Here is a 27,079-nt window from a genome sequence, read left to right as displayed (position 1 = left end):
GCGCATGTGACGTCGAGTATTTCGTGAGAAAATAAGGCACCTGAGTTTTTTATTTTTTTATCCGCAGATGCTAGAGGCAAAAAAATTAAACTGGTTCACTCACTGCAGCAACTGAAGCGTCACCGGAGAATCACGCCATCTGCTAGACAAGTATTGGAAAGGCATTGTATCGTTCTTTTTTAAAGCAGCCAGCTTAATACCACATTTTATCATTTTTAGGGTAACAGCATCAAAGGTAAATACTGGCCGTCAGTGTTAACCGCCCAGAGTTTCTATCCTTTTTTTTTCACAGGTGTGATCCGGAAGGCACTGTGGTACACTTCCTGCGTGGGCCGATCGCGAAGCTAGTAAACAATATGCGTTCCTGCGAGAGTTTCAATAGAATAGCAATACAGATTTCAAAGCACGGCCTTCGGCAATGTAGAGAGGTATTACCTCGGCGAAGAAGCTTAAATGATAAGAGTGGCCAAAGGGGAGATGTCAAGCATTGAATTTGTGTGACGCAGTGCAGTACGTGCCAGGAAGAGCAGTGGTCGTATTAGATCAAGATGTAATAACCACTCGCTCATTACTATGACGTAGACCAACTGATGCGGATGTCGATGATAATTGTCGAATCTCAGGATCTCACGATGTTATCTCATTACAGTAGCTCGAGAGATTTTTTTTGTATTGTGAATGTATCTATAGCGTTACCTTTTTAAACATCGATTCAGCTAAGGATCAGATCTGCTTGTCGCGGTGTACCCACGTATGAGCGCGCACAATTCTTGTGGGAAAAATTTGCTGCATGCTTGCGTGTAGCTTTATCAATGTTAATTTATTGCTTTTAGCATTCTTAGGCTACATCATGCTCTTTCCTATGACTGTCTTTTTTCCGTACCTAACCATTTTCCCGTCAACTTAGGCACATCGATAGTTCATATTTGAATGGGGCAATGACTGCGCTATTATGCTGATGAACTGGGTTTGAAACGAGCCGTCGTACCAACTTATGCCACTGTGTATGTGCCACAGCCTATGGGCCGCCTCTTCAATGAAAAAAAACAAAACAAATAATAATAAAACTTATGTGTTGCTAAGCGATGTCGAATCCGCGTCATACGTATTAAGACAATCATGTCTGAATAATATATTCACACACAGGGCAAGCGCAGACTTCGGTGGGACGCCACTAGATGGCGTCGCGTCTCCAGAAGGAAGAATAAATCAAGCAGGCTAGGGTGACCATTTGTCACCGCCCCGTTTCAAAGGGGACGCCAAAGTTTAGCTCCCGATACACCCATACATGACGTGTTTCGGTGGGGGCGATACGTTGTGTCGCTTTATTGCTTCTGTGCTAATCACATTAACGTTGAGATCCATCGTGAGATTGGTTCTGCCGGAATTTTTCATTGCCTGATGTGCTCTGCGATGTGTCTGCAGATAAAAGCGGAATTAGGTACGCGCCGCTATACCCAAGTAGGATATGTGTAAATTACTGATGCTTCCGCTGCACTGCCATAAGTTGGCAGTGATAGATATTCACAGACAAAAGTTTGCACGTCCTCTTTATTACCATATATATAAGGATGAGTGGTCAAGGAGAGACGACATATAGATAAATACTGGATCCTATGTAATCTTCCAGACGCATTAACTGGCGAGAAAGTCTGTTCGATCAGAAACATATACGGATTTTCCAACTTCTTGAACAGATAAATGCTTGAAGCCACTAATGTAGATGTACACTCTCGTTTCCCCTGTCTCTCTCTTTCTCACTGGACCGGACTCATACGCTCGAAGAAAAGCAGTTTAATATGTGCTTTCTCGGTGATGGTAATGTTTCTTCGGAGACCAGTGGATGGCAATCACTGAAAGAGAAAATAGACCGTAAATATTTAGATTTCTTTTATTATTGTACACGTTCAAATCTGGCACACAAGCCTAATACATTTTAGGGCAATGCATAAAGACTAAACTGCTTACTGGTACATTATTTGCACTACAACCACTGGCCTACCGTGCAGCCCCTGATCGCTGAATAAAGTCTCATTAGTATTGGACCAGTTTCCCTTTGTTCGCTAGCAATGAAGATCTCATTCCATCAAAAATTATAACATCCAGATCCGCAGCGAAATCAGAATGATCATTTCTGGCATATCATAGATAATCACCGTAGCAGCCTCGAAGAAAAGTCATTTCTCCGTATTCCAACGCGTAGAACAGGGTGCTAAGTTTTGTTGGCTAAATTACGTCTGTGAGTATTGCAGTGTGACCGTGAAAAGTGGTACAAACTTACAATTCCTCCACAGTGTGTGCCAGCTTTCTTTGCCTTCTTTTTAGAAAAGTGATGTAAACAGATGCTACCAGTGTCACCACGCACAATGTCGTGACAACAATTGCTATTGTGAAGGTCGATGTACCTTCAAGCGGTGTTCCTGCAAAGAGTAAATGGCGCTACACTATTGAATCTTGCAGCTGTCTTTTGTTATGATCCACGATAGTGCGCACTGCCGATAAAAACACTTCAGCGGGAGGTGGAAACTTACGGTCTGAAAGCGTAGAAACGTTTACGAGTGTTGCGGGTCCACGCTTTCTTTGCTGGTGACCATCGTTGAAAGCATATACAGATATACTGTAGAAGGTGCCGGATTTCAAGCTTGTCACGTTGAACATGGTTTCATTAGTCGTGGCCATGATGCCTTCCTTTCCATTGCTCCATGTAATGGTGTATCCGCTAATGGGACCGCACGGTGTTTGAGGATTTCGCCATTGCACTTCAATCCAAGATGTTCCCAATAACTCTATCGTTAAGCTTCTGGGTAGAGAGGGAACTGTAACAAGAAACCAAAAATATTAATGGTCGGCCGCAGCACTATCCTTCGCATAAGCGTTTAGAAATTTAGCAGTTGTCATAGGCCAAACAAGACCTCGTGGTTGTCAGCGGTCACATTATATAATTTTCATGTAACGAAAGCCGTTGGTGACAGATCGCTGAACAATCTAAACGCGTATTCAGTGAGCTCTAAGGCGGCTATTTGGTCACCCAAAATAAACAATCATGAGCTAATGGCAAAACGCTTGCCAACTGGTCGCATATAAAAATCTCTTTCCGCTTAAACAAAAGCAGTCATTTTGCAGCGACCTACTTTACTGTTGCTTAATTATCCCCTAACGAAGAGAGAACGTACTCTTTAGGAGAGAGCTGCAGATCTAATACGAAAGACGTAGTCTGTCCACAATACATCTGAATCTCTGTACATCTTTGTACTATATTTGAAAATCACACTTACCTCCAACATCAGTAACGAAGTGGACAGAACGCGCCTGCCCGCATCTCGTGCTGTTGCACGAAGACACGTTAACAGTGTATTCCTGATACGGCAGTAGTTTGTCGAGAACATAATGATTGTCTGAAATAAAGGAACACGTGGTTCCAATCACGGAGACGCAAAACTGAGTGATGTTGTATCTTGGGTCATGGGGTGTCTTCCAGTACAGCGTAGCTTGACGTTCCTCGACGGTTTCAACTTTAGGAAGAGGAGGAAATGGGCCTGCGTAAAAAAATAATTGAGGAAGACGTGTTACACTTTGAGATAAAACGCACAACTGGAACATGCACATCAGACGTGTTTTCCTTTGCTGATCAAAGTCATGTCAGCTTATTAGATCTCTTATAATCTCTTGACTATCTTGAACTTTTACTAGGTTATAAACATAACGTGAACGAGTGAAGTGGATAACGTTTCAGAATACGAGCGTATGTAGGAACCTACAGATTGTTTTGCTGAATTTCAGTCAGTTTTGTACTATTACATTAAGGAATAATATATTCAATATATAACAAAGTGGGTAATAATTCGTGAAGGCCTGTATGGTTCCTAGTCTTCAGACGTTAACCTTTCTGTTGCTACATTCTCTCACCACCTCCACACATCACCCCTTCCATGTATGATGTCACTTTTGTCTGAGATCCTACTCTCTACTAGAGTGCTAATTGTAAAATGCGCTGAGACAACACACAAAACGTTAAAAACATGATGTGCTCTTGCGTGCAGCACCGAGGTATACCAATCGTGTTTTGTCTAGTTAGTGTCATGGCAAGATAAGTTCCCGTTTTGTATATTTAGAATGTCACACTATGAACCTTTTTTAAAGCATTCACATCGCTCATCACCAGGGAGAGTATAAAAAAAGATAGAATTACCTTCTCCAAGAGTGATGAAGTCTGTGTTCTCTGCAACTCCCTGCAGTGTCACATTATGAGCGTGATCAATATTGTAGGCGGAGACGGAGGCCTTGAAGTGCGTGAACTGATTGCGTAGGTGAACGCTGAGATTCAGTGATTCCCCGTCAACAGTTTGTATATAAGTTTCATTCGTGTTCTTGTTGAATAGTTGGATAGTGTATCCGTCAATCGGTCCATTTGGCTTCTGGGGTCGTGCCCAAGTCAACAGGACATCCGAAAAGCCTTTCAGGTTGGAATGAAGCTGCCACACAGGAGACGGTGCTGGAAAGGTAAGATAAATACGGTATCAGATCAATCGGCTGTACAATTCACATGCATTGCTCCATATTGCCCGCCTCAGTAATCTGAGCCAACGAGCGGTATGCACAATGACTCTAGAGAGAGTTAGCGAATTAACTTTAGCTCCGGTACGCAGCTTTGAATTTTCGCAAATGTCCTCTACTACCTGCATTACTGATGATTAGAATAACCGAATATATTATTGTACTTTGTCCTCTTTAATCTTAGAGCAGTTGAACTGCTAGGCTAGAAAATTGATGTAATTGGCGCCTGTACGTTTCAAGCAGTAGCACCAAGAAACATTGACGGAAAGGGAAAAATATAACGCTCAAATGTTTCTAAAACTCAGTTCTTGGAATTTATTTATCTTCCTCATTGTGTAAATGCGGCTACGGCGATGTCCTGCCTGAATTTTCAAGTCGCCGTGAGCTACTATACTCATAAAATGCATATTTGAAGCAAGCATCAGGCTGAAGTTTACCTAAGAATCAATGACGTGAACCTTGCGATGCTGACCTTCGTATGCATCTCGCGCATAAAAAAACCCATATGTTTGCATCTTGCAGTCACCCCGTTTGATTATCAATGGCGGTGCATCAAATTACTCACCATCTACTTCTGTCATGCTCCTGACTACTGTTGACAAACCGCAGTAGCCAGCGCAGTTTTGAATGCATATTTCGTATAACGTTCCTGGCGACAAACGGAGCACCGTGCGTTTGACGAATCGGGAGTCGACTACTTCGGAGAGCCAGTGTGTGATATTCGCAGCAGTATAATTAGGAGACAAGGCCTTGACTTGAATTCGGCACTTCTTTGCGCTGGGATCTACCAGCCATGAGTAAGTGAGGCTGGTCTTTGTGGCATTCATGAGGGTGACTTGACGGGGCGCCGCTGGTCAAGAAAAAGAAAAAGACAAAAAACAATAAACCGTAAATCTGGTGTTTTAGTTCTTAGAAGAAAACACTGTAAACCTTGTAGCCGACCACGACTGCTCTGGAACGCGATTATACAACTGACACTGCCAGCGTTCTAGCGCAACAATCGATGCGTGTTGTGCTACAAGCAAAGCTTTCCAAGGTGACTGCCATCCTGATGTTGAACGCTGTCATGGCAAAGTGCCAGGAGCACTGTGGCCCATGTACACACCGACGCTTCCAGTTCTACACGTGAAACGCTGTCAAAATTATTACCATCGGTGACAGTGAATCACAGAGAATACCGACCATGCGCGCCATGGAATTTATGAAATGGGCAGCTTCATTTACGTACAGTTCGTAATCGCAGTTAGGCTTGCGCAGCTGACGGACTCGCGGAAGATGGCCAGGTTGCCGATGTCGAGGTGGCTGGCCATCGCGACCAGCGGCAAATTTGCGCTGGCACTATCAGTTGCACGCTACACGGTACCTTTCCCGTTATCGTATGCAGACAACGAAACATTCCGCAGCACACCGTCGTCATCATTTGCTTCTGATAGACGAATTCGTATTAGCTTAGAAGCAATCAGTCACGCTTGTGGCAGCCGAGCGACGCCATCTTTGTTTCAAGGAGCAAGAAAACCAGATGTGAACACCGTAAAGCCAAAAAGAAAAGACAAACAGCAAGAAGCGCACATTTTTTACAAAGTTCCTTATTTTTTTACAAAAAGAAAGCTTTATTAGGAAAAGGAAATTGGGGCAGAAATTCTCCACTAGGGAATTGTCATATAGTGAATAGCATTCTATGGAATAATTAGGTGTCAAGCTTATACTCTACACTTCAAACAACGTATTTTAATAGATAAGCTTCTCCAAAGATTACCACGCTCACGATGACGATCTCCCCAATAAACTCGTTTTTACCACCAATTATGTGTTTGATGAATGAAAGAAACGTTAGCGATATCTTTCTCGCATACTTTCCCGCCGACGGCCTCGCCTGCGTTTTCCGCGCGCACCTTGCCCGCGCAAGTTCTCGTCTGCGTTCTAACTGCGCTAAGCGTGTCAACTCGCTCGCTTGCCTACGAGAAATTAATAAGGGTGTCCTATGCCGCTTGTAGCTGCATGCGTCCATGGCATATTGGTTTGAATATCAGTCCTCTGTACTTGACAGCTTGTATTCAAATCCTGCTGTCGGACAATCCTAATGATATTTATGTAGTTATTAAAGACGATAGTCTTTCTTGGGGAACTTAAAAGCTGAAAATTTGGTCTGTCTGTCTGTCTGTCTGTCTGTCTGTCTGTCTGTCACCCGATTCAGCCACCCGGCCAAAGTTGGACCACTTGCTTACCGCCCACACTACTTAAACTGGTACGGCTGTTCATACTTGTGAACGTTATCGATCACAAAGTAAATATTACGCATATCTGAGGCGCAACATCACTAGGTAAGTATTAGGAGGTGTGTTCCTTTAATAGAAAATACATAGATGCGTAACTCTAAAGACCCTAGTTTATTAAGCTGCGCTGAAAATGCCATGCTATGCACGCCGACGAACGACGTTCCCCGACTTCGCGCCGACGAGCGCCCTCTGCCATGGAGGAAGGAAACCCTCTGCACAAGCTCATGTTTCCCGATGTATTGCCAGATGGCGTCCATGTCTCACGCAGCGCCTCCTCAATTTTATCAATGCCAGCCAGATGCGGCCGATTCAACATAAAGGAAGCGCTGTCTGAGGCAGGGCAAAACATAAATGGCCGCTTGATGAAAAAATGCGGTAAAATGAAATCTGTTCAAACAAACCTTCATGCCAGGATGGAAATGGTACGAGAACAGCATCACGGGTGGCCGCGGATCAGACCAGCACTCATGTAGTACGGCCGGCAGAAGACTATCTTCTTTCGACGACATTTGCAGCGAAGCACGCAGATACGCGGCAAATTTTTTATAAAAGAGTACTTTCTTTAAAATGACAAGTTTGCGAAGTCACGAAGCCGTTGAAGCCAGAAAGACGACGTTTAGGTAAATCCACCTTCTAAACATAATTCCCATGCTGGCTTAACTTAGGGCTCAAGCACCCCGCTTGCACCTGCCATAGACACTAGGGCCAGTGTTCCCTCTAGTAATTACATTATGAAACTCTCTATGGTTTGGGCGGATGTTTGTCGGCACCTGACGGCTTTCTGACAAAATATCGCGTTGGAGGTCCGGGCGCCCCGAAGTAAGTGGCGGTAAGCGTACATAAGTTTGGGTGATCACAGATGTTAACCTATGCAAGCCTATATGGTGCTACAGTTTTTTTTTTTTTTTTTTTGGGGGGGGGGGTGGGGGGGGGGGACACAAAACGGAAGGATGAACAGAACGGGATTGGAAATGACCCCGGGAACTCATCCAAAAAATCCTATAGTATACTCATTCAAAAGGGTGGTCACAAAAGCCTGGAACAAAAGGGATTTTGTATTCCAGCTTATTCGCTGTTCCCGCCCCTCGCTGTCCTCCATTCTTCTTGTTCAAAGCTTATTATGGTGTCGCGAGCTGCTATGCTCTCACTGCAGCCGCACAGTGAGCTCGTGCACAATAGTGAAATACTAGCGTAGCACAAACCCGAAGCGGACGCAAGAACACTTTTGTAAATGGATGATGCGTGTTCGTGTCACTGTGTGTATGAGTGTTCGTGTCGGCTGCTCCGATCCACATCCGTATGCGCCACACTATGGCGTTCCGATGTGATAGCCTGACGATGCAAGGATCAGTCACAAAGAGTAAGGCGGATACGAAAAAGGCAAAGAAAACGCGTTTACATTCGGGCAAAGCTGCGCTCAGATAAAACAACCGAGCTAGCTCTACAGAAGTGATAGTTGGCAGTGATGTCGACAGTCGGTCGATCGAACCGATCGAACTCGGTCATTAATCACGTGCCTCAAATAAATAAAACAGAAGCAAAGTCAGCATTTTGCACAAACACAGTGTCCTTGAGGCAAATGATGAAGCCACCAAAGTATCCATGGCGAGAGTGAAATCGGATATAAGGGATTCGCTTTTTGTGGAAGCTGCGCAAGTCGTCGACACAAAAGAAAACGGACACCTTGATTACGTCTTGCGCATAGTCGGAACTGGGATAGCACTCACACATGATGAGGCGGTGCGCTAATTGAGACCGCCGGCGAGCGTGACCTAGTTTATCGCCGGCGAAATACGGCGTGCCCCAATGCGCCCCAGAGAGAATCTGCTTAGAGCTAGTGCAGACTCAACCAGCGATCCGTTTCATCGTGTGAATGTATCTTACCACCGTGAACTCTAAAGTTAACAAATAAGAACAAGTATATGCACTTCACTGTATTAATTTCTGCATTGCCATGATGACTTTCGTGTTTTATATTTTCAGGTGCTGCTAGAGTACGATCCATTGAAGATCCACAGCTTAATTAGGAACTTAGGAAGAAAATTTTGGGTTCCGCTGGGCTGCACCCGCTTGCTCAGCGTAAGCAAGTAATGGGGAGAACATAGGATTTTTTCGGACTAATGTCATAAATCAATTGATCTATTAGGTAAAAAGACGCAGTTCCCCCCGAAAGGCGAAGCATTGATTGCAATAGCAAATTAGTGGACAGGTAAGCAAAGTAAGGATAGTAGTTTCATCAGCCATGCAAACTTGTAAACATAGGCACTACGAATTAAACTAACAAGCATGGTGTCACGCGCGCACAAGTAAACATGACGAATCCCACTTGATGACCGCGAAAACTGGCTGTCAAAACGCTGGAGTGAGTCAGCGCAGCAGCCAGCGAATGGAGTTGCGTGCCGGCGCTCACATCAACGCGATCTTAGCCGCGAAAACACAGGGAGGGCGTAATGCGTCCCGCCGCAGACGGCTTTCAAGATAAAGCCGCGCGGGCGGTCGCTCGTGGCGCAGAACCCCCCCCCCCCCCCCCCTCCCGCCCTATCGTCACCCTGAAGCTTTCCGGCCAGGCGGGAGCGCGGCTGCAGTAAAGCGCGGCCCCTCCACCTGCCCCCTCCCCCCCCCCCCCTCTCAGAGACTTCCGGCGCGATGCGTGCAGACGCAGTAAGACGTGGCCCCTCCACCCCCCCCTCCAGAGCTTTGTGCGCGACAGGAATGTTGCGCTTCCTTCCAGCTTCCAGCCCTTGTGTGTGCGAGCCGGAATTGCCGGCCGACTGTCGCATACTTTCACTCGCACATACATCGTATGGCATGCGGCGACGATTTTATCACCCGTGGAATTTATACGGAACCTCACGGCGACGACGACGACGACGGCAGCATTTTCGCCCAGAATGTCCATATAATTGCTATGACAATAATAGTTATTATTGAGTAGTTTAAAACAACGTACCGAAACAACACTTCGGCTTTGAGACCCACTGTATTCGCGGACTTTATTTGAATTTTGGCCACCGGGTTTTCTTTATTGTGCCCCTACATCTAAATACACGAGTACATTCTTCATTCCGCCCTCATAGAAATGGGTGCACCTCGACGTACCAACAGTGCCCAAGACACCGACGCCCAAAAGGTACGCACTGCGGCGTAGCGCTGTCTTGTATTTTTTACGCTGCCTCATCTACGACCGTGTCCCGCAAGGCTATTCCCACATGCAGATAAAGCTTACCTGCTAATTGGTGAAGACGTGGTATTGTATGCCGCATGGTTACATTATCCTGAGCCACGAATGAGTGGCGCACAGAGATATTTGCGCACAATAAGTAGCGGCGCACAGGCATTGCGTGGATAGATAAGGAACTATATAGAGAAACGAATTAGCAGTTAGCAGATGTGCAGTTGAGACACCCGCATGAATCGGCGTATAGGCTGCTACTTCAACAAATAGAATAAGTAAAGAGATAAAAACTAAAAAAAAACAAACCTATCCCATGAGTTGCTACTTCGAATACTGTAGGCAGGCCTTCTTGACGTCCGCTTTCTCTCGTTGCAAACGCGTTGACCGCGCAGCTGAAATTCGCCAGCTGCTCCTTCACGTCCAAAAGAAAACTCACGTTGCCGCTGTGAAGGTATTCAGCAGTCGTAGACTGACCACTCGCGTTGCTTCTACAAGTCATCGTGTAGCCGTCAACCTCCCGAGCTTCGGAAGGCTCATCCCAGCATGCAGATATTACCGTTACATTGATGACCTTGTAGTTGAGGTTTTGCACAGGACCTATATCTGAGAACAAATAGAGAGGCCCATTTTCAGCAACCAAAATTCTAAATCAAGTTGTGACGACCTGCCACGCAAATATTATTTTGAGTGGCTGATATAGACGATAATAAATTTCAAAAAAATTCAGCCAGACGCCACAGCCACGAATGAACGACTGCCCGAGACAGCTCCAATAACACGCACACCTTCACATGACCAATACTCGCCTCATTCGACTGACCGACAGCCGGCCAACCGACTGAATGCTTACAGTACAATATGCTGAAGATTGTTCTTAGCAAGAACGCTACTATGCACTGAGAAGAGACTGTTGCCACATTGTGCTTGTCCAAGTAAAAATTCATACAGGAAGTGGCATTCCATGTCATGTACGACATTGTTCCATTTAAGATTATCTACAGCATCAGATTCATTTCATAATGATGTTGAAATAATAATGTTAATGTTAACATAATAATGTTGAAAATTATATCAAGTGATCTGGATGACTAACAGACGCCCTTTAACTGCGAAACGTTATCTTAATATCTCAATAATATTGCCGATATATTCTGCCTCCTTCAGGTTCATACGCTGGAAGCTTATGTTCTACATGTCGAGCTCCAAACCTCAGTTTTTTTCTTTAAGGTGTCTTTAGCTTCCTATGTGTATAATCCGTGTCTCTACAGATCTATATATATATATATATATATATATATATATATAATTTGCTATAGTAACGACAGAAAAGTCAGTCTCGGCTACTATCCACCGTTCTGATACAGGTTTAATTGAGCAAGATTTAGTGAGGTTCCATTCGCAAATTTTGACATCGACAGCTAGTATGGCCTGCCAGTATTTGGGCACCGAATCCATCGCTTTGTTTGGTGACGCAAGTGGGATAGATAATTATTGATTATGCGACTTTTGAAGTATTGATATTTACGGCCTCTGTTCAGCAGAAAATTGTAGATAGCATTTAGCAGAGCAAAATGAAGTTCCTTCAGGCGATTTCTTTTTTGCGCCGCTAATTTGTCGATGTTGTAAAAAATCTAGCACTAATTAAAAAAAAACGAACACATGCCAGTTCGCTTGCATGCGTCTAAAGTGAAGCTGTAAAACGCGCCCGTAATAAGCTAATTATGCACTGACGTTGGTGGCTGCCCATAATTATAGGGCTTGTCCTTAATTGGAGCTGATTTCTGCATTCATGTCCGTAATTGGCTGTTCCGGATGAAGCCTATTCAGCAGTTTCTAGACGAGAGAACTTATTTGTCTTTTATAAGCCACAGCACCGCTCGGTATATCGAGGCCATTAGATTTCAAAGTTTTCCAGACGAACTCTTCTGCGGCCGGCGGCGGTGGTGGCTGCTGCTACTACACTGTAAAATAATTTACACCCTTAAAAGTGAAAAAGGGTGTAAATGAGTCTATCACTCACACCCTAACACCGTTTTTGGCTGTTAGGGTGCGAGTTATAGACACATTTACTCCCATTTTGACTTTTAAGGGTGTAAATTATTTTAGAGTGTATACTACCGCTGCTGCAGTCTTGCCGAGTAGCTCACACAGTACAACCCTGACAGCGAGTCGGCTGCTATGTACATTTACAATCCCTACAGATGTCCGGTGGCCGGCACTGTTTTCTCTACGCAATTGCGCAGTGATACAACAGAGAATACCTAAATATCTTCAGTGCTACAAACATACGCATTCAAGTGCATAAATCCCTTTTGAAGTGAAGCTTTCCATAAAAGAACTGAAAGTTCAGCTAGTTGATATTGATTTATCTTGAAAGAGCTTTTTTAGTGCAAGAAACGACACGGATGACAAAGAAATACAAGCGGACAGCGCTGTTTCTTAACCGAATGCTTATTACACAAGGCGCGAACGCCAGAAAATAGCGCATGTGCCATGTGCATGCGCACACGTTCGCCTTAGCGTGCACTTCCTTGTCTTACATGTCGTTTCTTGCGCTGATAAAGCTGTTTGAAGATGGAACTTTCTATGCCTTTCGCTTTGTGCGTCTGCTTAGTTGGCTTCTTGCCGTATAAGGTGGGCCGGGTCTGGAGTTAGCAATAGAATAAACTGGGCTAATTCCGATGATAGGCTTGAGAAATAGACTTGCTTCATGCAGATCACGTGGTGAGGGTTTCCGCGTTTGTGATTTACGGGCATGCGTGGAATCCCTAGGCTTTAAAACGTCTTGCAGAAGATAAGCGTCAGATCTGCATAACTTTTTTTTCCTTTGGTTAAAAATAATTATATTAGTTATACTATGGCTCCAAGGTGCATGGACTCAGTTCGTGTTATTGTAACTTGCACAATCATTCCGCCACTGCCGCCAATATTGGCTTCGCCGATTAAACGGCGCTTACGTCAAAGCAAATCATAGGTATTGAACCTTAAAAATTGTGCATCTGAGTTTGTAAAATGCACAGCCACTTCTAATATATGATTTATCCTTTTTTATGTGCCAGTGGCAATGTAGAACCAAATTGTCAACGTCTAATGACTGTATCAACGTTAACAATGATATATCATGCCTTACAATATCTTGAAACAAACCTTTCTTAAAGAGTTTGGTAAAGATGAAGTAAATAGAACAGCTGCGCCAATTTTTCCATAAATGTTTCCTCTTCGGCGTCAGCCTTTCTGACCACATGTACGAGTATATTGGACACCCGCTAGTAGGGAACAAAATTCTTACTGACTCCTACGCACCATTCCGTCATACACTGTTATGTTTCGTTTACAATGTTCCACTGATTAAGAATTGTGATGGGGCTAGTTCGAATAGTATTATTGACACGCAGGTGCTGCAAAGGTTCCCGATACACAAAACCGAAAGTTCAACATGAATGGGTAAATGCTTAACGGAACTAAATTTCTCGTTTCAATTGTTCATGGTCATGTTACTACTGCGTGTCTCGTTAATATTTGACGCAGTGTATGTAGTCATATTTCTCATGAAATGTTTTATCGAAGTTATAGAAGAATACCTAGAAATTGATTAACTCAGCTCACCAGAAGGAAATGTCATCACGTCCTGCTCAAACACAGGACCGGTACAAGTCAACCCGTAGCGAGTCACCTGGGCGGTCGTGTCAACCTGGTACAGCGTGCTGGCATTCAGGCCACTGATTGTGTAAACATGCGCCAAACCGTCGACGAAGTGTTCATTGCAGCGTTCTTTCAGACCTTCGAATGGGCAGACGGAGAGACGCAATTTGTACTTCCACTCCACTGTCCATGTAATTCTGAGCGCGCTGGCAGTGACCGCGCTCACAGCGACCGAGTCCATCAAGGGAACTGAAATGTGAAAGTTAACAGTGTTAATCATTCCGTGCTCCATAGTATGTCCCTGCTGCAGATGACCGCTAGTTGGGGCAGCATTTGTGATTTCGGAGCTGATTTTTAATTACGTTCTCGTGTTTGCCCAGCTATGAGTTAATTAATTGCCGCGCCATTTGCAGATCCCAAGTACACGTAGTCACATCAAAGGCGCGCTTTGCTTAGGCGGCTACGGTACAACGTGATGTACATGAAGCTTTTTTTTTTTGCTTTGAGTATGCAGTTGTTCGCTTCGTTCACTTATAACTTTTTTCTGGTCATCCATGTTTTCCATTTTGTCAGTGAAAGAAGTGCTAGAATATTGCCGCACTGCGGCATTGGGTGGGGACGTCAGCGCGTTAGTCGGTTGATTATGCGAGCGAACCAACAAAATACAGTGTGGCCTCTGCTCGCTATCGCTATAACATAGTACAAAAAAACAATACAGGAAGTTCTGCAGCTTTGCTTGAGGCCTCCATTAAAACCGCTGCTGGTCATTAAATTTAAGTTAGTGGCATGTTATTTTATTGTGTCTGCCTTCACTAAACTACGATAGAAAGATATTCAAGTAATATGAATTAGGAGCTGGAAAAAGGGTAATGAATAGCCTATAATAACTGAAATCTTGGCACATTATTGTACTGTCCAGCGCAAGTTTATGCAGATGTTGTGCGTAGTTTTGTCAAAAGTAAACAATGATGCTCTAACAGCGATGCTGCCGTTACGCGATGTCTATACCTATTATATATTTTTTTTCGGGTTTAGCATTTTTTTGCCTTATACTCCCAATTAATAAATTTCAGTGAGCACCGAAAAGAAACTTCATGAAGAGGGTAGTATTGGATTTCAACTGCACAACATTCAATTTCTTCACTGCATTTCAGCCACCATTTGCCTTCACGAATACCCTCCTGTGCTGATTTTCGCTTAACTTCGTCGATGAACAACGCAAGACCCGCAAAAGCATGAAAAGCTAAGAAAACCATGCTACCTCCATACACGGCGATTACCGGCCTATTCGAATATTTCTGTCCGCGTGCCGTCATTACCATTATTCATCAGCTTTCGGGATCTTTATTGAATGAGAACCCTTAAAAGACGCACAGATACATTCCGCAAGAAGCATTCACTGAACTTTAAGACCCAAGCTTCCGTCACACCGTAGTAAAGAAGTGGTATACAAGTTGACACGTACCGTAAGGGAACGTTGTGACGTTGACGGTTACACATGTGCTGTTGACAGCATGAGTGGACGTTTCATTTGACGCCCATATTGAAACTTCATATGTGTTCTCTGTCGGTCCCACGCGGAAAGTGAATGTCCGTGTGTCTTTGTCGACATTTGCTCTTTGGCAGGTTGTGATGCCTGTCATGCACATTTGAAGCCAAAATGACGTCGCAGGTTCATCAGAGTACGACCAAGTGATGACCACATGATTGTCGCAAGTTGCCGATGCATACACATTTGTTGGCGCTGCTGGAGTTTCAGGCTTTCGTCCGCTAGGATTTTCATTACCTGCAAACATTAGGAAGATCTTGTGACTCACGACTAGAATATTTTTATTGATTTATATGATTATTCGCTGCGTCCTTGAAGAGAGCGCATCATCTGGAAAACGATTCTTTTTCTGAAACTCTGTTATTATTCATTTATATTTGCAACATGTGTTGATAAAAAGCAAAAAGCATCATTATTCTCGTCTTTACCAAAAGAAGCAACATTTCTGCAGCCAGCAGCACAAAACTTTCTCGAAATTTCTAGTGATCTGTAACGGGGAAGAGCAGGATATGAAAATAAAGCAGCTATCTCGCTCGACAAGAACTACCTGTTGAAAACGATAAACACCTTTTTTTTCAAAATTATTTAGAAAGGGGGCAAATTTAATCGCACTGAGAAGTGCAAAGATTTACGTCGCTTAAGCTTTAAGACGACGCTTCTCACGACTCGCATGCAAGATCGAAGATAAGCGAGAACTTCATCGAGGCGGCATACATTCCTAGTTTTCTATGCACTGCGAACCCTAATCTAATAGGGCTTGTCAGAAACAGTTTGCTGTCGGGTTAGTTAACGTAGTACTGCAACTAATAAAACGGGTCTTTGCAAGAACACTGAGCACGAAACTACATATCTTCCATTTCCTTCACACTTCTTCCATGCGCAAAGTTAATTATCACCGCATATGTATCGAGTTCAAGTACCTGACTTCAGTGGCTTGCTTTTTAAGGATGAATTCTAATCTAACTCGGATGCGCTTATTTTTGCACAGTTACGGCTTATCCCTTAAGTTTAAAAACGTTTTGGTCTTTTTTAGGCCCTCCTATTTCTCGTAATAGTGAAAGAAACGGTCAATAAACTATAAATATAAGGAAAAGTTTCATGTAAGGTGGAGCAGTAATAAATTTGTACATGATTTACCACGCTGTTTTGTTTCTCAAACTGAAAACGCGACATAGGGAGAAAATGCATGTTTTCTGACACAATATCACCTTGTAAGGACTGCAACTGGATGTAATTCAGCGCTTCTTTCACTATTTCGCGCAGTGACATTTTTTACAGCGTGGCTTCGAAATTTTGAGAAATCGTGAACTTGAAACATGACTAATACGTAATAATTGCGCATCATGACGCGTATTTTTCTTTTTCAAGATCATATCCTTTGCTGAGTGAGGGCTGCCACTGGGTTTTCGTCTGCACTTCTCTGACTATCGTCTACAAAACTAAGAAATTATGCCACCTGAAAAAAGCACTGTAATGAGTTTATAAATTTGGAGTTAACAACATTAAGCAGCAGATTAAGCTTTGAATTAGTGCAAAAGCTATTAACAGTAGTGAACTTCATTACCGCGGTAGCATGCATACTGGGGACAACTCACCTTTAGGTTTAGGGCCAGCAGGAGAATAACAGGAAACAGTCCCACCGTCCTGTGAGTAGTCGATTAAAAACAAGAAATTACAAACCGACGAAGCAAATTGGGCAATAAAAATGCTGCAGGTAGCATTTCTCACCTCCGGTAAGACTCCGTGCATGCGATTTGTTGTTGTTTGTCAAAGATTGTCAGGGCGACGAGCAGTAGAACCATTGAATACGTGCGCATGATTGAGCCGCATCTCACTTCCGTGACAAACTGAAGTGGAATGCCAAGCCCAGGGCACATTTATAAATTTGGCACTCAGTGGGCAAAGGTTCGCTCCATGTACGCACACCTTTTTAATGGAAATGACACCGTGTTTGGCGGCCTTCTCATGCAGCCAAGGCAAACAGACATATAAGCATGACAGGTATGCGTAATTGTTGTTGCCTACCGTCTTCCCTTTGCCAAAAATGAAAGTGCGTATCGTCCAACTGCGAGTACTGTCCTCGGATGTGTGCTTTCAGAGAGATAATCAGTGTTGAAAAAAAAAAGATACGGCTCGTCACTGATTAGCATTCGTGAGGGAAGTTGCTTTGCGCGCAGACTGAGTCATGCGTCTGATGTGCACACATTTGCCATCCATCCGACCACGACCTCATTGCGCGTGTTTTCACTGGAGCGTGTAGGCATCGCAAAGGCACGCGGTTGTATGTAAACTCGGGAGTTTCAGCTCAGAAACTCTAGCCAATATGGGGTACATCTACACGAGGCTTTTAAAAACTTTCAACTTCATCGAGACGGTGCATGTGCTGTTAAATGTGGTAATAAGTAGTTCTTTTAGTAAGTTATTTGGTTATACTTATGCGTTAATAATGGCGTTGCGTTATTTTATTCGTGATTTTCACGATTATGTTTTTTTTTCTGGTGGCATCTTGCTTATTTTGCCGTGCTAACCTTGAAGTTCAGCGCGCTTCTCTGCTGCTTATGTTGTAGCACCTCTTGCCACCAGGCAGCGTCCAAGTTGGCTGCGCGAAGTGCGCATCTTCGCTTATACGACCTTTCACCAAGACCTTCAGACTCTCATCGATCACATGAACACTGCTGAAATGCCGAGTGCAAAAAAAATCATGCAGATCTGGCGTACACGTTGCAACATATGTGAATTGAAGCTTTTGAGAGGCGGTTAATGAAATGGTATAAATTTTTTCATTACTTTCCTGCACCCATGGTGTAAATGAAACTGGCCAGCGCACATGCTCTCGCGTACCCGTGACACGCAATGTGGCAAATGTAATATTTGTTTGCATTTCTTAATTTCTTCTTGTGTATGTTAAGTTAGGTACCGGCCACTTCTTGGCCGATTGCTCGTTGCATGTGCCAGCGTATAAAAATTATAACCATCATCAACTCGCGGCGCTCATATCAAAGGAGGTAGTGGGCGATGACTCGATAAATACCGCCCACTTCTAGGATATGTAACATTGTGTGTAAATCACCATCATCATCATTTTCAACATTCAGACATGGTTCTTGGCCGAACCCCCAGTGTTGGCCCGTGCCATAACATTGAAACCACAATCATCAACATGCGTCGATCCTCTCAAAGAGCGTGTTAGAGTTGACACAATATGTAAGGCCTGCTTCTTGGCCAATATCTCTCTGTGAGTATATGTGATATTATGGAAATCATCATCACAATAAACACGTTGCGACCATCTAAAAGAGCTATGGCACGAGAGAAGTATGCGTGAGCTTGTACCCATTGCTGAAGAAGTGTATGATTTTGCCTCCCTTTTAGAGATATATTTACTCTAATAATTGTACTGCGAAGTGTTTGTTTTGTGCTTGTAGACGCGGCTATCGCTGTTTTGGTCGATATGTGTAAATAACTTATGCACGCATGTTTAATATTTGTAATGAAAAGAATGAAAAAAAATTTGCCTCCATTCCACCCTGTCAACGTGGATGTGTAACCTGGATTGGGTAACAAAACGCTTGGAATTTGCCCCACACGGGTGCTGAAGCCATTCTTCTTCCATCTCTGAACGCAATGCCGACGAATCAGTGTTACGGAGAACTGACCCCTTTTAGATCGAAGCTTTTACAGCGAAGCTGTTATGGGCTAGGTTCCAGGAGATCATGTCCCTGCACACCGGAAGTTAGCAACAATTTTGTGGCGTCTCGTTCACTTGCTTTATACCAAAATTGGCATGGAAGGGTACGAATGTATCACTAACATGACTGATATGTCATGACATCAATAACTTCACATGCTTGTCAGTTACGTCATGATTAACGTAAAATCAAGTGTGGCGCATACCCGCAATGAATATGCGGGTTTGAGCCAGAGATATACGGATATGAGCCAGGGAAAAGAAAGAAAGAAAGAAGGAAAGAAGGAAAGACGGGAGAAAGGTAAAAAATAAATTAGGTGTGGGTCATAGCCGCGTTGGATATGTGGGTATGAGCCACCGGGAGCAGGAGGAGCTGGAGAGATCTCGTACGCGTCGCGTCAACGCCTCAGCAGAACATCGGACTTGTGGCAGCAAACGCACTACTCGACTAATGTGCCGGGCGAAAACAAGATGCCGGTGTCCTTGCTTTTGACGAACATGCGAAGACGCTCAATATAGTCAATAATGATAATATATTAATTCGCTATAGAAATATTCACTACAGGAGAACCACCCTAGTCACAGCTTCGCTGGCTTCCATTTTCACAGTAGTGGAAAGGATCTCATTTTTTAGCGACCTCTTCAGGAACTTGCTGACTGTCTGCTGCTGCTGTCTTGCTGAATTGGCACGTGCCTCACGTTGCGTTACACGTGCGCGCGTGCCAGCTTTTTTTAGGCCATTGGTGCGAGAATGACACAGCGCCAATATAATACTTGACCTGCTTGACGCTTCCTACTTGAGTTCGTATGACATATCATTACCATTCTTCACATGATAAAAATCAGCTTTGTCCTCGTGAGAAATTGATGTGTACATTTGCTTGGATTGCTGTTTGCTTTCTAGATAGATTGTGAACGGTATAGCGCGTAAAGAAAGTCTGCGTGACGGTAATGTGTCCGGTGCGGTGAGTAAAAAAAATGTCACAGTTTCGCCCTAAGGGCGAAGCAATGAATGCGATAGCAACACAGCAATGTTATACGAAGTAAGGTGAGCGGCTTTGGTAGCAACAACACGCAGAACTATTGTCGACGCCATCGGCGTTTTGCCCGCGTTAGCTCAAAATGCGTGCGGCGTTGGTGCCTGTTGCTGGAGCCTCTGATATAAATAGGCACTTGGTGCCGCAACTAAACGTCGCCTCCCTTCCTTCCCCCTCCCCCACGGCCTCTCGCGCGTCTGAAGAAGGCGCGTTTGCTCTACATATATGGTGATTGTAAAGGAGAAACGAGACGCCTACTTCTGCAGCCCTTAAGCGAGCACGGCACAGAACGCGCGTTTGTTCTCCGCCGTGCGTTCACTCCCCGTGAAAGACGCGCCCCTCGCGCCCTTTCACTCGCACATACAGCGTTCGGCGCGCGGCGACGATTTCATCTCCAAATGACGTCATACGGAACCTCACGGCGACGGCGACGGCGACGGCGACGCCGACGGCAGAAATCTGCTTTTGAGTGTCCATATAATTGCTATCGCAATAATAAACACTGAATGAGATTACAGGTTGCGTACATCACAATAAAGCAAATTGTACCTGTTGCATTTAGTCATATAGCGTCTAGGTTCCCGCTTCATAAAAAATTTGATAAAGAAGGTGCAATGGTTCTGCTTAATTTTTTTATCTGGACATGCCATCTGTCTACTACAGGGCCTATACTATGCAGCTTCATATGCTTTCCGAATGTTACTCTCAAAGTGCTGCTTCGCGATTTCCCGAGCCTCCTCGCTGAATGTAGTGACAACTTTGATTTGTACCTGTGAATATCACTTATATTTCTCAGGAGTCACATTAAGAATACCTTAGTTTTGCAGAACTATACCAATTATATTTATGAAACTAGACCTAATAATACGAGTCAAAAGAAAGTTACAAGTTCTGTTTCATGCAGACAGTGACACCCAAGACGTTTAATACTCCAAATAATTTAATAAATCACAATAATTTCGCATTCAGTATTTATAAGTGCCTTGTATTCGTAGTTCATAAAAGCGTACAACTTCTATAGGAGCAATCTGTGTTACTTTACTTTTCATATATTGCAATAACCTTATTATCTAAAAAATAAACTGTCCGGTAGTACAAGTCTTTATACACTGCTCCCTATATTGTAGTGCCTAAAGCATCATCATCATGAGCTTATCCCCTTCAATCACGAATTATGATCGACTGTCGATAAATATATGAAATTTACATAATTTTATGTCAAGGTGCTGCAGACTCCATTAAGAGAAAGTCAAGGTAGTAGAATGACTATTTCTGCATTTTATGATGAGGCACCATAATTAGTATCTAATTATTCTGCACTCAGTAATGATGTATTTCTTCCTAAAAAGGAATTGAACAACTAGCGCGGATTACTTGCACAAGTTAATTATTGGTAGCAAGCATTACTAGAAAGAAAAAGATTATTTCGCAATTGCTACCACAGCGTCCCACCTCCCTTTAAACAATGTAGTGCCTTCTCTAAATCGATCTTCGGTCACGATATATTTCGCTCAGCAGTAAAATGAAGATACTTGAGGTAAGCAGAATGCTTACTCTAAACTTAAATTTTGAGGTCCATTCCTTGCTACAACTGCACAGAAATGGCAAAAATATGTGGCGTCCACAAATGTGTACACCGTGACTGAAAGGGCTGTATTTCTGTCCACTGCAGGAAGAAGGCCTCTCCCTGCGATCACCAATTACCCCTGTCTTGCGCCAGCAGATTACAATTGCGCCTGCAAATTTCCTAACTTCATCACCCCACCTAGTTTTCTGCCGTCCTCGACTGCGCTTCCCTTCTCTTGGTATTCGTTATGTAATTCTATGGTCCACCGGTTATCCCTCCTACGCAAAAAATGGGCGGCCCAGATTTATTTTTTTCTTTTAATGTGAATTAGAATGTCGACTATCCCTATTTGCCCTCTGATCCACACCAATCTCTTCCTGTCCCTTAATGTTAGGCCTAACATTTTTCATTCTATTGCTCTTTGTGCGGTCCTTAACTTGTTCTCGGGCTTCTTTGTTAACCTCCAAGTTTCATACCCCATCTGTTAACACCAGTAGAATCCATGATTGTACATTTTTCTTTTCAACGACAGTGGTAAGCTTCTCATGATCAGGGTCCCCTGTGAGTAATTGACCTAGATAAACGTACTCCTTTACAGACTCTAGAGGCTGACTCGCGCTGAATTCTTGTTCCCTTGCCAAGTTATTGACCATTATCTTTATCTTCTGCATAATATTCTTCAACTCCACTCTTACACCTTGTCGGTTAAGGTCCTAAATCATTTGTTCTAATTCGCCCCCATTCTTGCTGAATAGAAAAATGTCATCTGTAAAACCAAGGTTGCTGAGATATTCGCCGTTGATCCTCACTCCTAAGCCTTCCCAGTCTAAGAGCTTGAATACTCCTTTTAAGCCTGCAGTGAATAACATTGGAGAGATTGTGTCTCCTTGCGTGACACCTTTCTTGATAAGTAACTTTCTACTTTTCTTGTGGAGAACCAATGTAGCTTAGGAATCTTTGTAGATATTTGCCAGATATTCACGTATGCTTCATGTCCTCCTTGATTACGCAATGCCTTTATAACTGCTGGTATATGGACTGAATCAAATGTCTTTTGATAATCAATGAAAGCCTAAAACATAACTACGGATGAAGCATTCTTCATGCAAAGTCAGGAGTCAATTGAGTGAAGATAGATCGGTATATAGGTAATAACTGTATCATTTTGAAGCACATTTTGCGATTTAAACTCCAAAAGTTTGTGATGCTTTGACTGCACCACATGAATCACCCGAAACTCGAACGTAAAAAGAAAGGTGCCTGTTCTAGTGGGTGTCCAACATTCATTTATATGTATCTTTGGGACCTATCCTCACGTAGTTGTTTCCTACAGCAATTCCTTACTATCGGAGCCCAGTTGCTTTCATAGGGGATAACTTCTAATAAACAGAAATTCTGCAGAAACCATCTGACGATAACTGTAGAGGGTAACGCGATTAGCATATAAGAAACGTGGTGAGACACCGTATTCCCAATCATAAGTTTATTTAGACTGTGTACTTGACATTATCAGACTTACCTTGTCTGGCTGTAGGCGACATGTACTGACTTCTTCATTGGCGAATTTTTCTATGATATTCGCGTGCCTAGGTGACCCATGAGAATGACGGCCTGACGATAATTTTCCGATGACGACGCATTGACAAGATGAAATGACGAAGAAGGAATGACGTCGGTAGACCGAAGAAGATGGTGTGCGGCAACGGCGTGACGACGAGTGTATGACAAAAATAGCTTAGCGACGACTTCATTAGGAGCGCTGTATGGTGACGCCGAAGTCAGGACAACGATATGGCGATGACCGGAAAAGGAAGCTGGAATGACGACGATGTAATGATGATGATGGCACGACGACACGGTTAGACAATCAATACAAGATGACACTGTCTGATGAGGAGTCGATGATGAGGGTATTACAACTGCGGCATAATCGCAGTTGAATCATGGCAGCATGATTAGGATAGAATCAAGAAGAAATGACGTCGATAGAACGACAACAGCGACATCACCTCCACAGGATTACTTTTGTCAAGTGATCACAATAGCAAGGCGACAGCTTGAGGAGGCTGGCATGCTGACAATGGTATAGCGACGACTGTGTGATGACAACGACGTGACGGCGATGGCATAACAAGAGCCGTATGAGCAACCTAAATGACGACGATATAACGACCACGATATGGTCACGACGTCAGTATGACAAGGAATGCGTGACGACGGCTGCATACGATTAATACACAATGAAGACGACAGCATGACACCTGTATGAGGACAATGAGATGAGGACAACGTCATGATTGGCGAATATATGGCTATGATGGAGTGATTAATGGCGGCGTGGCGAGAATCGGAAGGCTAAACACGATTGACGATGATGGAAAGATCTTGGCGGCATCGCGACGATTGTATGACAACGAATCCATGACGAGTGTGTGGCGGACGACTGGCTTGGGGACGGAGGCATGACGAAGCTAAAATGACGACAATGCAACGACCAACACTGCATCATGATAACGGGCACCTACATAGTGGTCCAAGATAGTCGACAACTAGGGCCACTGGGTCGCAGGCGTAATGAAAACGGCATGACGAGACTGCAACGACGAAACTAGAATGACGACAGTGCAATGACCCCGACAGCGAGATCACAAGCAAACACTTAGTGGTCACTAGCTAGAAGATAAATTCGGGCACTGGATCGGCATAAGAGGCGTAGCGACAATGGCATGACGAGGATCCGATAACAACGTTGGAGGGAGGATGATGACACAACCACGACGACATCAAGGTCACGTGCACATGTATAGTGGCCTAAGGCAGTAGACAACTTGAATCACTGGGTTTACGCAAGAGGCTAAACAGATAGATAGATAGATAGATAGATAGATAGATAGATAGATAGATAGATAGATAGATAGATAGATAGACAGATAGATAGATAGATAGATAGATAGATAGATAGATAGATAGATAGATAGATAGATAGATAGATAGATAGATAGATAGATAGATAGATAGATATATAGATAGATAGATAGATAGATAGATAGGCTCAATGTGGATGAAGTAGGTAAATAAGAATGCTAATTGCAGTATTATGAATTATCGAGAAGCATTATTTAAAAGCTTTTAAATCAGCATACCACAAATCATCTGGTATATGTATGTGTTTTCACTTTCTCTTGTATACTAATTCACGTAGCACAGTGCCCTGTAGACTGTGTCTGAGATGTCGTTAACATGAATTCCACATGCTCCACCTTGGAGACAAAACAGTGCACCACAATGTCTAGCATAACTGTTTCGTTAAGATCAAGCAACTCACGGAATTTCTAACGAGATTATCATATCGCAGTCCACGAGTGTCCGCTGCATTGCGACATTCGTTATTAATGTGACGCCTTTGAGACGTAAAGCAGACGCGTTTAAAGTTAATATACTCTAATTTATTCTAAGTCCGCTTGGCCATCTTGCACGCTTATAGCCCTACCAAATTCCACAACAAATCATTGTGTCCCAGCGCATATTTTATAATTACACAACGCCTTCGCCTGCGGCAGCAGAAACACTGTTGTTTCTGCCCTATATTCCTCAAGGCGCTTCTTTAAATCTCCCGAAACAACCGCAATATCGGAACATTATTTCAGGTTGTAATAAAATCTCGGGCTGACGCGTGCAAGTTTATTATACGGTGAGATCCTCAAAGACCCAGTAGAGATACATTATGCGGATTCGACGCACTAGTTGGAATATGTCTGAAGCGAAGCTTTAGTCAAGTGCTTAATTAAACGCTGTACAACTATATGTTATTCGAGCAACTTTGTTAATTTTGACGCGTTGCAAGCATTCTGATGCACGCTTTATCTTAATTTAGTGCACAATTCACAAGCTATGTCAAAATGCGAGCGCCAATGCAAGCGGAGTCAGAGTGTGATACGTAGAGGCAGCAACTTTGCTAGAACGCAGGTCAGGCTTGTTGAAAAATAGTGGGAATGAGACTTAATGGCCACGAAATCTCGACACCTGCTTGTATATATCCGACGATATTGTACCACTTAGGTCGTAGTGGTATATACTCATTATTGAGGATTGAAATACACTGATTAGATAACCTGCGAAACTTTCCAATGGCTCACAAATACGCTTAGCCCTAATGTAAAAAATACAAAAGAATAAGCAGCAAGTAAATATGGCGCGCAGTTCCATAAATAGGTATGTGTGCTTTAGAGATACTCTTGAGCCGACAATATAGGCACAGCGTTTATGTCGTGATTACGCAAAACGGCAGATGTGTATTCATTTGCAGAACTTTGTCGTTTAATATCTCAAGCCATATTAACCGGAGTGTCGAGTGGCATATACATACACATATAAATTACCCGTGTAAAAGATGTCTGAAACTTGCGTAATCTGATTGTATGCACGAAGCGAATTGTGTAGTACTCTCTGGAAGACATGCCGGCATGAGCGATTACTCTGGAACCTTCGATGACTCAGGTATAAAAGCCGACGCGCTTGATTCGCTGAACAGATTTTTGACGATCGCCGACTGTGCTCGCCCCTACCGCTCTGCTTTGAGTGTAGACTGTAGTTTTGTTTTCGTTCTTGTTTTTTTTTTGGGGGGGGGGGGGCACAGGTTCGCCCTATGAAGATTTAGTTTCGTCATTCACAGTTTTCCTACTGTGTTCATGACTGTCACTACCATTTGACAATATATATTCACGGAAAACGTAGCTGGCGCAGTATATGTACGCTTATCAAAACAATTTGATTGATTATTTCATGACATTTTTGACAATCGCGTTGCTATGGGCATTACTGCTCTTGCCTTATCCTTTAGGTAATGTTTTTCCATCTGGTCGACAACAAGTAGTATATATTTTATCTAGATTATCGTATTTGTTACCTATACACATGGGCGGGCTTCAAGGATATACTGTTGAACCTCTTTTTGATTTTAATTCGTATTAATAAGTTTTATTTTCTTACTAACACAGAGAAATAAATACAAGTACATAATACCATCGTACTAGCTGCTGAAAGTTAACTGTTCCAACAAGAAAGCATTACTTTGAACTCAACAATGTAAAGAACTCTTTTCGTCCCAATGGTGTTCATACCATTTTTTTGTAACAACGTTTATAACATTCCACTTTAGACACAAAATTCCTTCATTTAATTCTGTAATTACCCTCCGCAATAATTTTATTCCCCCAGCCGATAAGTGCTTATTTATTGTGGTTATACCAGATTCTAACCTGAAGTAAAAAATGCCATTGCCAACAATCAACGAAATTTGAGGTATTGAGGTATAGCATAAGAATATTGCTGAAAGCACTTAATAATGGTAACACGCCAAACCATGCTCAAATAATATTTCGCCTTCATTCATAGCCATTTTATTTATTGCATATCATAACAGGAAAACACCTATCCAACTCTCCTGATGTCACTACCATACACAGAGAACCAAGTTATTCAAGTAATAATGTTAATACAAAACTGTTCTAATGTTTCAAATCTACTACAAAGCTTCAGCATGCTCTCTATACACAAATTAGTAAAATGTAATATCACAATTTACTTGCTGA

General features: G+C 43.2%; 1 protein-coding gene across 1 annotated transcript in view; it reads right to left on the bottom strand.

The window, feature by feature from the left end:
* Positions 1 to 1,606: 1,606 nt before the first annotated feature.
* LOC119464246 (uncharacterized) overlaps positions 1,607 to 27,079 on the bottom strand; it is a 124,295-nt gene continuing 98,822 nt past the window's right edge. Inside the window, exons 31-40 of the mRNA XM_049655424.1 lie at positions 16,792 to 16,935; positions 15,113 to 15,433; positions 13,612 to 13,896; positions 10,312 to 10,608; positions 5,120 to 5,404; positions 4,190 to 4,492; positions 3,276 to 3,536; positions 2,532 to 2,816; positions 2,282 to 2,420; positions 1,607 to 1,853 (exon numbers count right to left, since the gene is read on the bottom strand). Coding sequence (XP_049511381.1) covers positions 1,772 to 1,853; positions 2,282 to 2,420; positions 2,532 to 2,816; positions 3,276 to 3,536; positions 4,190 to 4,492; positions 5,120 to 5,404; positions 10,312 to 10,608; positions 13,612 to 13,896; positions 15,113 to 15,433; positions 16,792 to 16,935 — 2,402 coding nt within the window. The 3' untranslated portion in view covers positions 1,607 to 1,771. The remainder of the gene's footprint in view (positions 1,854 to 2,281; positions 2,421 to 2,531; positions 2,817 to 3,275; positions 3,537 to 4,189; positions 4,493 to 5,119; positions 5,405 to 10,311; positions 10,609 to 13,611; positions 13,897 to 15,112; positions 15,434 to 16,791; positions 16,936 to 27,079) is intronic.

This window comes from Dermacentor silvarum, chromosome 9 (genome assembly GCF_013339745.2).
Source record: "Dermacentor silvarum isolate Dsil-2018 chromosome 9, BIME_Dsil_1.4, whole genome shotgun sequence".
Lineage (NCBI taxonomy): Eukaryota > Metazoa > Arthropoda > Arachnida > Ixodida > Ixodidae > Dermacentor > Dermacentor silvarum.
The sequence above is the reverse complement of the archived record's forward strand: the minus strand, read 5'-3'. Positions and strand labels throughout refer to the sequence as shown.